This window comes from Austrofundulus limnaeus, unplaced genomic scaffold, assembly GCF_001266775.1.
Source record: "Austrofundulus limnaeus strain Quisiro unplaced genomic scaffold, Austrofundulus_limnaeus-1.0 Scaffold315, whole genome shotgun sequence".
NCBI lineage: Eukaryota > Metazoa > Chordata > Actinopteri > Cyprinodontiformes > Rivulidae > Austrofundulus > Austrofundulus limnaeus.
In genome coordinates, this window is record NW_013952717.1 from 509,393 (window position 1) to 521,359 (window position 11,967).

The window sequence follows — 11,967 nt, forward strand, 5'->3', positions numbered from 1 at the left end:
CTCAGTATGTTTTATATGAATTTTATTTGTTTCATTTTTTCTTATTTCGTCCATGTTTTCAATTGTTAGACTAAATTAAGTAGTTATTTGTGGCAGCTTTTAGATTTTAATATTAATTTACTATAAAAGTATGATCACCCACCACACTAACAGTAGAAGTTGTCCTAAAGTTCAGTAAATTGATGATAGGGAGTGTGAGTACGCCTTTCATATGGTCGTTCCATTTAGCCACTTCAGTACCGTCCCTCAGGGACCCCCTGAGCTCGGGGCTCCAGACAAATGCCCTCCATGACGTGAAGGTTGACCACCGTCAGGAGAAAGAGCGTCCTGAACGGGACACATGTTTAACATCTGGACATTCCAGCTGATAAGATGGTAACCTAACCTCAGCGTAGAAAACAGTGGCTGTCGCTCTAATCTGCTCAGAGTCAGCCCTCGATGCATGGAGCTAATGTTTACTCACAATGCTAATGTCTGAGCTAGCATTATACACTCTGGCTCACTGCTGCCAACTAGTGGTCAGAGGCTGAACTACAACATAAAAATGAACGGCTGGCAGAAAATTTGACATTTTAAACCTTAATAAAAAAATCGATACGGGGCTTTAGAATATCGATACAGTATCGGGAAATGAAATATCGCGATATTTCAGTGTATCGATATTTTCTTACACCACTATTAAACAGTTTATTTTGCTGTTATTGACTCTTGTTTTCAGCTTCTGGTCCCTCAGGTGCTGCTGTAAGGTTAATTACTAAGATGTTTTGTTACAAAAAATAAACCAAATATAAATTTAYCCATTTATTGTGTAGGCTTAGTCTGAGAAATACAAAAGTTTGAAAACAACAGCTAAARTTGCTAAAGTCTGCAGAAAGGGTTGGATTGYAAAATAACGAACAAAAAAAARAAAGAAACCAAACTGGAAAACGATGACTCGGCTTTTACACAATAATGATGTGGGGTAAAGTTATTCKTTACAGCGGAGGTGACGGTGGATCAGAAAGACATCCTGACCAGACGGGAAACTTCAGAAAATAAAATCAAGAGTTTCTTGTCGACGTGAACAGTGTGGGTCTGAGACGTCACATGGATCCACTCCTAAGGTTTCTTATTGTTAGTTTTGTCGTATTTCTGCAGATATGTGCAGGAAATAAAAGTTATGAGTTTATATAAACCTCGTGAWAATTCCTACGGACGTGTAAGAAAATACCTCGGATGTTTACAGTTTTCACACAGAAGCAGTTGTGAGTCGTTCACCGTTGTTGTGAAGGATTCCTCGGACTCAGATCTTCACACCAAACGTGTTGTTGTTGTTGACCCAGGAGAGAGAAGCAGCTCTGGTGGGTGGAGGTGACAAATGGACTCTAGAGACGTGATTCAGAGGTTTTACAGTCAAACAATGATGTTCTTTAAGAAGTGCACCTCACTTTTTTCACTTCCCGCCTCCGACACACCAACTGTGTCCAGCTGCTCCGTTAACGTTAATTAAACTGTTTCTGTCGTGTTCGTTAACTCACGTCCACACACTCATAGTTTAAACTCAGATCAGTAACAAAAAATAAATCTGAAATTAAATGTTTTAARTGTCTTTTACCCAAATAAAGAGTTATTTTGTTTTTAAACTAACTTCAGAGCTTGTTTTGTGTTCTCACGTTACTTTGGGCTCACAGTCTGCTCTCGTTCCGGCAGTCAGGGGGTCCTGAACTCACAGTAAATATGGTTTTTCCTCCGTTTGGGATTTTTACAGCAGCTTCCGTTTGTTCCACTCACCAACAGCAGGACGCAGGAATAGAGAGGCCTGAAGAAGAGTCAGAGTGTGGGGATGACTTTCAGCTACTACCACCTCTCTTTTTAGCTCCATCTGTAAAACTGTCGKTTTGTGTTTTCCAAGCATTGATTAGCTGTAGCAGCCATCTTTAGTTGGGTTGACACCTAAATTTTTTTATATAAATTTATTTCATTTAATTAAAAACAAAACATTTAATCAAAAAAACAAAACGATTTTCAGCACAACACAAAATCATTAAATGAAAGGGAGCAGAAAGAAGAATAATAAATCTTATAAAGTCTGTCCCCATTTAACAAAAACATGTGTAAATACATACACCCATACATACATTTACATAAACAATTTCACACCCTAATGGTCTTTTATTTTAATTTAATTAGTCATAAAACTTGATGAGAATAAGATGTTAAGATGTTCACACATCATAACACTCCCACTGCCGTGCTTTACTGTTAGGATCATGAGTTTCCTGTTTGTTGTAAACTCACTGACTTCACACAGGAAACACAAATATYTGTAACTGTCAGTGTTACAGACGTCCTGTTAATGTCAGACGATGTAACGTCTGAGAGTCTCATTTTTTTAATTTCATTTTTCTCTAAATTGATCTTTTTCAACATGTTTTTACTTTAAATCTTTGTCTTTAAAGGGCGACGAGCACTCCTTCAGGGAACTTTTGGCATTTTCTTCTTAAAGTTCATAACTTTCTTGTTGTGTGTAACTTTTATAATTTATGGTTTCACGAGTCGTTTCAAAGGTGAGCTGATAAACGTGCAGCTGAAATTCAGACCTCAGCTGGACTTGCTGTCCTCTGTTGGTGTCGCCCTCTTCTGGTCGACKGAGAGGTCACAACAAACATTCAGAACTGAAGACGTTAAAAACAATTTATCTTATAACATGTTTAATAATCTCATTTGTTTTGGGCAGTTTCCTTTACGGACGTGTGTTTCTTTGTTGTTTTTTGTTCTAGTTTGTGAAGTTTGCCAACATCGAGGAGGACACGCCYTCCTACCATCGTCGCTACGACTTCTTTGTGTCCCAGTTCAGCGCCATGTGCCACTCGACTCATGAAGATCCTGAGACCAGGAGCAGGTATGATCCAGACTGTTACTGTGCAGGGTTAAATAATGCAGGTTTTAGACAGTTTGTCCAGTTGTTTCATTCTCTCCTCCTTCTTACTGACTGTTGGCTCGCAGAGCTAACCGTTCCAGCAGGGACTCTCAGGGCTCCCTGTGGAGGTCCCAACCTGTTCCCAGACCAGAGGGGCTGTATAAGCCCTCCAGTCTGCCCCAGGAGTTTTCAACAGATGACTTGAATAACGCTTTAAGTTCTGCTGCCATCTTGTTGACCGTTAACTGATCTTGCCTGTTTTTTCTGCGTGGTTTTTGTCTGTATTTGAGTTATTCCGAGCTTTTATTGTGGTGGGACCTGAGGACATGTTTCCTTCTATCGTCTGCAAACGTCAACTGAGTTTTACCACCTAACGTGTCGCCTCTGTGTCTGTCTTAGTTCAGTGTTCCTGCGGATCCTTAAAAAGTCTTGAAAGGCATTGAATTTATTGATCCAAAAATAAGGCCTTAATTAGCCTTAAAATGTCTTAAACCAATCTTTAAGAGGGCTTAAAAATGCTAAAACATGGTAGGATGATTGTAATTCGTCTCAAATATTAAAATAACTGGTAACATTTTTTAAAATAATTTACAGATTGCCTCTCTCAGCTCATTGTTTTGTTTTAAAATAAACGTTTGGCTAAAATTGTTGCTGGGTTTTTTACATTTGTGCTTCTTGTGAAGTCAATCTAAATTTTCATTTCATTAAGTCTTAAAAAGTCTTAAATTTTACTTGCCTTTAGCTGTAGGAACCCTGTAGTTTCTGTTTCTGTCATGCTTATTAGCATTCATGCTAACCGTATTCTAGGTCTTTTCTTCCAGTTCTCTGTGACTTTGCTCATCTTCCTCGTTTTCCTACATAACTCCTTGATTTAATTTGATTTATCGTGTACTTATTGATGTCGATGATCAAAGGATGCATCGTTCAGCTCTACTCACGACCTTAGATGCTGAGGGGTCACCAGTTCACCGCTCTGATACCCCAGATCCAGAGAGCGTTCAGTCCTTTAGGTCGAGAGCCGTGACCTCGGACTCGGACCACCACCATGAACGATGAAGGTCATGGCTTAAAAACACCAACAGAACCACATCATCTGCATAAAACGAGACTCTGAGGTTCCCAAACCAGATCCTCTCCATGAAAACCACAAACATGATCAGAGATGAGTAACAAATAAAGTTACATAGGTTACTTTTAATAATAAAACCTGTTTGTTGTTCCAATATAAGAGCAAAACTAATCTGCATGTGACTTTAAAACCAAGGTGGTTGTGGACGAAATGATGAATAGTTTAATTTGGCCCGAGGCTCCCCGGAGCAGCTGTTAATGCAGCTCACATTTATGTGGAGACAGAATGCTGATTATTTCCCTTTATGAGGTGAAATTGGGCATTAGTCTGAGAAATCAGCTGCTCTAGTCTGAGCCATGTCCTTGGATGGAAATAAAAACTGATTTTCTGATTGATTTTTTTCACATTTCACTTATGAACACTGAGGTCTAAACTGGCCTTAATATCTGCATTTGTGGASTTATTTTTGGAAACTCTTTAAAGGATTTCTCATCGGCTGCAACACTCAGAGGGGGTAGAAGTAACGCAATCCCCACCAGAGCAGCTCTCATCCCACAGATATCCATTAAAAACAGATATAAATACATCTCCCCCGATCCATTTTTCATAACGTCTCCCTTCCATGGAGGCCCCGTGGCTCAGGAGTGCTTTGCTGCTCCTCCTGAAGTGAAACATGAGCTCTGTAAACGATGAAATGTGGCTTTAGAAAAGCTGGGTGTGTCTGCTGTGAAGARCTTGAAGTGAGACTGTTGTAGAAATTTTGGACCCAATAAACCGGTTTCAGCTGGTCTCACMTTTGAGTCCTGGATCCTTTGGTCTACAGAGGAGTTCATGATCCACTCASTGACTGCAAGGAGCCCAAACCATCAGACACATAAAACCCTAGAACTAAAGGAAGGTAGATTGTACAGTGGTTTGCAAAAGTATTCATACCCCTTGAACTTTTCCATATTTTGTCACATTACAACCACAAACATAAATATATTTCACTGGAATTTAATGTGAAAGACCAACACAAAGTGGTATACAATTGTGAAGTGGAAGCAAAATTTTACATGAATCAAAACATTTTTTACAAATAAAAAACTGATAAGTGCGATGTGCAAAATTATTCAGCCCCCCTGAGTCAATACTTTGTGGAGCCACCTTTTGCTGCAATTACAGCTGCAAGTCTTTTAGGGTATGTCTCCACCAGCTTTGCACATCTAGTRACTGCAATTCTTGCCCATTCCTCCTTGCAAAACAGCTCAAGCTCAGTCAGATTGGATGGAGAGCRTTTGTGAACAGCAGTTTTGAGATCTTGCCACAAATTCTCAATTGGGTTTAGGTCTGGACTTTGACTGGGCCATTCTAACACATGAATATTCTTTTTTTAAAACCACTCCATTGTAGCTTTGGCTTTATGTTTAGGGTCGTTGTCCTGCTGGAAGGTGAACCTCCGCCCCAGTCTCAAATCTTTTGCTGACTCCAACAGGTTTTCTTCCAAGATTGCCCTGTATTTGGCTCCATCCATCTTCCCATCAACTTTGACCAACTTCCCGGTCCCTGCTGAAGAGAAGCACCCCCAGAGCATGATGCTGCCACCACCATATTTGACAGTGGGGATGGTGTTTTCAGAGTGATGTGCAGTGTTCTTTCTCCGCCACACATAGCGTTTTGCATTGTGGCCAAAAAGTTCAATTTTGGTCTCGTCTGACCAAAGCACCTTCTTCCACATGTTTGCTGTGTCCTCAACATGGCTTCTGGCAAACTGCAAACGGGACTTATGGTTTTCTTTGCCACTCTTCCATAAARACCACATTTGTGTAGTGCACGACTAATTGTTGTCCTGTGGACAGTTTCCCCCACCTGAGCTGTGGCTCTCTGCATTTCATCCAGAGTCACCATGGGCCTCTTGGCTGCCTCTCTGATCAGTGATCTCCTTGTTCGGCCTGTAAGTTTAGGTGGACGGCCTTGTCTTGGCAGGTTTACTGTGGTGCCATACTCTTTCCATTTCCGGATGATGGATTGAACAGTGCTCCGTGAGATGTTCAAAGCTTGGGAAATCTTTTTATAACCTAAGCCTGCTTTAAACTTCTCCAAAACCATATTCCTAACCTGTCTGGTGTGTTCTTTGGACTTCATGATGCTGTTTGCTCCCCAATATTCTCTTAACCAACATCTGAGGCCGTCACGGAGCAGCTGTATTTGTACTGAGATTAGATTACACACAGGTGGACCCTTTTGAGTCATTAGCAGTCATCAGGCAACTTCTGAATGCAATTGGTTGCACTCAGGGAAAAGGGGGCTGAATACTTTTGCACGTCGCACTTTTCAGTTTTTTATTTGTAAAAAATGTTTTGATTCATGTAAAATTTTGCTTCCACTTCACAATTGTATACCACTTTGTGTTGGTCTTTCACATTAAATTCCAGTGAAATATATTTATGTTTGTGGTTGTAATGTGACAAAATATGGAAAAGTTCAAGGGGTATGAATACTTTTGCAAACCACTGTATCTATTAAAAACAGATTTACATTCAGTTTGAGATGAAGCTCCTTCAGTATCTCCAGATTAATAACTTCCTGACATGTCATAGATCATCAGAGATCCTGAGTATACACTGTCCAAGTATGTGTGGTCTTATGAGAAAATGTTTTCCTGGAGAAATAAATAAAGCCGGGGCTAATCTGAGAACGAGGGGGGAAAAAAACACCATTCACAAATGATTAGTCATGCACAACAATCTTTAGAGACAAGGGACGAGTATTTAGAGTAGCAGGCCCAGAGGATTATAGCCTGAGGAGAGTTACGAGCCTGTTGGTAGGTGGAAAACATTCAAACAAACCTCATATGTTTTCTAGAGAAACACTAATCCTTAAACAAAAAAACCAAGCAGAGTCTGTGTGAAGGAGTGGAAACAAAGCTATTATTTTGGGCCACAATAGGTTCTGAACATGTGCAAGCAGCACATTTTTTACTGATTGTTTGTTCCCAGATTTGCCGCAGTTGACACATTTTTCCCCTCTCTGAGTCATAACTCTGTCAAATTGAAACACATTATAGATTCTCACATTGTTAGTCTCCTGCTGCTGCATTAATCTGAGGAGATTTGTCCTGCAGGCAGAAACTAAACACTGAAAGCATGCCTCACTTCACCATTAATGAAAACTCCTCCACAACAACAGTCTTTTAGTTTCAAAAGTCAAAGTGGGAAGTAAAATACATTAATTTTAAAATTATTCACACTGAATAGCACTGCTGTGACAATAAAAATCATCAGTGGCATGAAAAGTCTTTGCAGGGTCTTGTTGGGATCTTTGCCAGGTCTGTAGGATCTTTGCAGGGTCTTGGCAAGGTCTTCTTGGGGTCTTTGCAGGTCTTTGGAAGATCTTTGCAGGGTCTTTTTTTAGGTTGTTGGCAGGGTCTTGGTGGGATCTTTGCCAGGTCTGTAGGATCTTTGCAGGGTCTTGGCAAGGTCTTTACATGATCTTGTTGGGGTCTTTGCAGGTCTTTGGAAGATCCTTGCAGGGTCTTTTTTTTAGGTTGTTGGCAGGGTCTTGGTGGGGTATTTGCAAGATCTTGGCAGAGTATTTGTGTGGCATATGCATGGTCTTTGCAGGATCTTGGTGTATTTGCAGGKTCTTTGTAGGGTATTTGTTAGGTGTATGGAGGTTCTTTGAAGGGTCTTTTGAAAATCTTTTCATGATCTTCATGGGGTCCTTGAAGGGTCTTTGKGGGATCTTTACAGGGTAATTTTTATGTTGTTTGCAGGGTATTGGCAAAGTCTTTACATGATCTTTTTGGGGTCTTTGCTAGGTCTTGATGGGGTCTTTGCGAGATCTTGGCAAGATTTTTTTAGGTATTTGCAGGGTCTTTGTGTGTTTGCAGGGTCTTGTGAGGTCTTTGCGGGGTCTTGGTGGGGTATTTGCAGGGTTTTTGGAGGATCTTTACGGGGTCAATTTTAGGTTGTTTGCAGGGTCTTGGCAAAGTCTTTACATGATATTTTTGGGGTCTTTGCTAGGTCTTGGTGGGGTCTTTGCAAGGTCTTTGGAGGATCTTGACTGGGTCTTGGCAGGATCTTTTTTAGGTATTTGCAGGATCTTGGTGTGCTTGCAGGGTCCTTTTTAGATTGTTTGCAAGAACTTGGTGGGGTCTTTGCAAGGTCTATGGAGATTCTTTGAAGGGTCTTTTGAAGATCTTTACATGGCCTTCATGGGGTCCTTGAATGGTCTTTGGAGAATATTTGAAGGATCTTGGTGGAGTATTTGCAGGGTCTTTGGAGAATCTTTGCAGGGAAAATGCGTGGTCTTTGGAGGATCTTTACATGGTCTTCATGGGTTCCTTGAAAGGTCTTTGGAGAGTATTTGAAGGGTTTTGGTAGGGTATTTTCAGGGTCTTTTGAAGATCTGTACATGGTCATGTTTATATTTTTGTAGGGTCTTGGTGGGGTCTTTGCAATGTATTTGAAAGTTCTTTGAATAATCTTTTTGGGGGTCTTTGCATGGTTTTGACATTGTCTTCAGAGAGCAGTGTGGGCTCTTTGGACATAGCCAGATCCCAACAGAGGCCTCTCCAGTTGTTGATAATTTGAAGCCAGAATGGCCTCAGCTAAAGTAAAGAACCACATCAGGCTCTGTGGTCCTTCACTGGCCTTTTGGACACAGAGCAGGTGTTCTCATTGCAGTCCAGCCTGGTGGACAAGGAAAGAAACCTTCCACTGAAACTTATGAAGGTCTACACAACGTACAAAGAAAACAAGGTCATAGAATCAATCTTGAGGGAATCTGATCTTCTCTCGCGTAACTGCAACCTGCAATAATGTGTTTATGTGGCGCACAGTAATTTATCTATATTATTTTCCCAGTATTTATGTATTTATTTAAACAAGACACGGCTCCCTCACCCATCAGTCCTGTTTCTAACCAGGTATTGATCCTTTGATTTAGTTGTTTTCTCTCTGTGAGAAGGTCTGATAAAGATGAGCTGCATATAAAAACATCAGAAGCCTTTTTTTATTTATTCATTGAGGAGAAATAGACCCTCTGAAGGCATAAAGCTAACGTTATTATCAGAAMCTTGACTGCAGCAGCTGAGGCCTCCTTCAGTGTTGGTGAGTTTTATCTCTGTTTGTATGAATGTGTGTGATATGGGGGGGTTGGAGCCAGGGGATGCTGGATTATTTTTGAGTTATCTCTTCATCCCTCGCAGCCGCTCCGCCGTAAACACTGTGACTCTTTGCTCTGCTTTCCTTCTTTCTGTTTTTCATTATTCCACTCAGCAGCGACTCGCTGGAGGTGGACAGGAAATCTCAAATAGAATTTCCCTGGCGGTGATCGGATCAAGTCCTGGGTCACCCGCCCGGCCTTTTGTCTTATTGCTCGGAGAGTTCTGAGGCCTCGCCCAGACTCCTGTGAGACCAGGTCGGCTCTGTGGACTCTGAGCTCCCTGATAGACCCGAGAGTTTCTGGGGGAGTCTGTCACTTTGTGTTTGTGAAGCAAAGTTTTAAAACTGATTCTTATAAATTTATTTACTGATTCTGGTGTCTCTTTGGTCCACAGAGGAGACCAGAAGTTGCTCCTTAAGAGTCCAAACCAGCATCAACAGTTTGTGAAGATCTGAACCTTTTTCTGTTTTGGTTTTAGGATCCGAGTGGCTGGGATTAAAGGTCTGCAGGGCGTGGTGAGGAAGACTGTGAACGACGAGCTGCAGGCCATCATCTGGGAGCCTCAGCACATGGACAAACTCATCCCCTCCATGCTGTTCAACATGCAGGACAGCGAGGACCTGGACAGGTACTGAACCAATGTGGATAATTAATTCTAGTTTTTTTTTATCTGAGTTTCTTCACCTTTTGCTCCGTTTATTAAATTTGGACTCACCTGAGCAACCCCTGCCCCTCCTCTTCCTCGTGTTCCTCTTTACCACCTTTTTTCCAAAAATGTCTTCATCACTCTCATTTAGACGCCTCACCTTTTCTTCCTCCCTGTCACTTCCTCTTCATCTCATCAGAGCCGTTTCCATGTGAACAAAAGCTATTTTTGGATCCTCTGTTGTGCTTCTGCTCACAAAATCCTCACAAGTGGAGAAAACTCTTCCTCCTCAGGAGAAGTGGAGTTTAGAGACGAGGTTTTTAACTTCAGACACTCAGGCTAGAAATGACCTTTGGGTCTGGATTTTACTGCAGAAAACCACCAAGTTTGGAAAGAAAAACGTCCAAAAACTGGAGAAATTTACATTTTCTGTGAAAAATCGTCAGAACGATGAAGGAACTTAAACTGAATTGTCAGCTAAAACAAGCGGAACAAGAAAAACAGAAGCTAAAACCAAAAGAACAGAAGCTAAGACAAACAAAACAGATGTTAAAGCAAGCAAAACAAGCTAAAACTAGCTAAACCAAAGCTAAAACAAACTTAAATAAAAAAAATCAAGCTATAGCAAGCAAAACAGATGTTAAAGCAAGCTAAAACCATCAAAACAAGCAGAACAGAAGCTAATTTTAGCAAAACAGCAGCTGAAGCAAGGAAACAAAATCTAAACTAGCAAAATGGAAGCTAAAGCTAGCAAAACTGAAGTTAAAACAATCAAAACCAAAAGCTAAAACAATCATAATAAAAGCTAAAACTAGCAGAACGTTGTTCTAACCTCAAAGATAAACCCACTAACTTGACTGAGTTATTRAAACTGCAGCAGAGCTTTTATTGTGGCGAGGATCTGTTCCAACAAAGTTGTGTGGGTTTGAAGCTAAATGTTTCCAGGCTGTTTTAATTTAACTTTAAATCTGAAAAATCTGCGTGTTTAATGATGATGATCCAGTTTTCTGCCCACTCAGAGGCAGGGGTCCATCTTTCAAGAAGCTCCTCGTCTCTGCAGCTTCCTGAGGAACAAAATGTCCGCCAGCAGAGTTTGTGTTGGTGACTCAGCACAGATGACCGTGTTGTGTCTGTGTCTGAAGGAGACGTGTTTTTAACTGGAATAAAGCTGTTTCAAGTTACGTCTGACCCCCGGCTGCAGGGGGACCTCRTTGTTTTATATATTAAACAGGTGATTCATTTTATAAAAACTGAAAATAAGCTCAGCACCRTCAGTTTTCCTTTTTATCATCAGGTTTCCCCTCATTTTAGAGTCTTTACTCTTTCCTGAAACATTTTATTCAGCAGGTAAAACAAACGTTTTTTTTCTCCTGCCCACTTAATTAAACCGAAACAATCCACCTTCAATTACAGCAGGGGTTTTCATTTTTGTCTATCATTTCCACACCTCTAACAAGCAATAAGCATTTAATTTCCCCCGCACCGCCTGTGTGGGCTGACAGTAATTGCATTGTTTCCCTCCTGAGACTCTGCTGCCTGCGGTCCATCTGTGACCGGGCTTATTGTCGGGGAACTCATTTACTGCAACATTGTTTTATCAGAACCGTAAAGAAAAGGAGGTCGGTTCGGTCAGGAGGGAGGACGCTCGCCGTCTCCGCAGGGAGTGAGAGAAAAACTTGGACAAAGTTTTACAGCGAGTCACGTGAACGGAGCAGCAAGGTTGTTGTAGTTCAGGTTGTTTGTTGGACCCTGAACGCATCATATTTCTGTGTGTTGTACCTCAGACTGTTAGTTGGACCCTGAACGCATCACAGTTATATGTGTTGTTGTAGCTCAGGTTGTTTGTTGGACCCTGAACGCATCACAGTTATATGTGTTGTTGTAGCTCAGGTTGTTAGTTGGACCCTGAACGCATCACAGTTATACTGTATGTGTTGTTGTAGCTCAGGTTGTTAGTTGGACCCTGAACGCATCACAGTTATATGTGTTGTTGTAGCTCAGGTTGTTAGTTGGACCCTGAACGCATCATATTTCTGTGTGTTGTTGTAGTTCAGGTTGTTTGTTGGACCCTGAGCACATCACAGTTATATGTGTTGTTGTAGCTCAGGTTGTTAGTTGGACCCTGAACGCATCATATTTCTGTGTGTTGTTGTAGTTGGGGTCATTTGTTGGACCCTGAATGCATCACAGTTATATGTGTTGTTG

The 11,967-nt window shown here is 41.1% G+C and overlaps 1 protein-coding gene across 2 annotated transcripts in view; it reads left to right on the forward strand.

The window, feature by feature from the left end:
* The window catches only part of efr3a (EFR3 homolog A (S. cerevisiae)), a 55,373-nt gene that overhangs the window by 21,964 nt on the left and 21,442 nt on the right, over positions 1-11,967 (forward strand). For both annotated transcript variants that reach the window (XM_014022028.1, XM_014022027.1), the window contains 2 exons: positions 2,760-2,881; positions 9,595-9,744. In XM_014022028.1, coding sequence (XP_013877482.1) covers positions 2,760-2,881; positions 9,595-9,744 — 272 coding nt within the window. The remainder of the gene's footprint in view (positions 1-2,759; positions 2,882-9,594; positions 9,745-11,967) is intronic.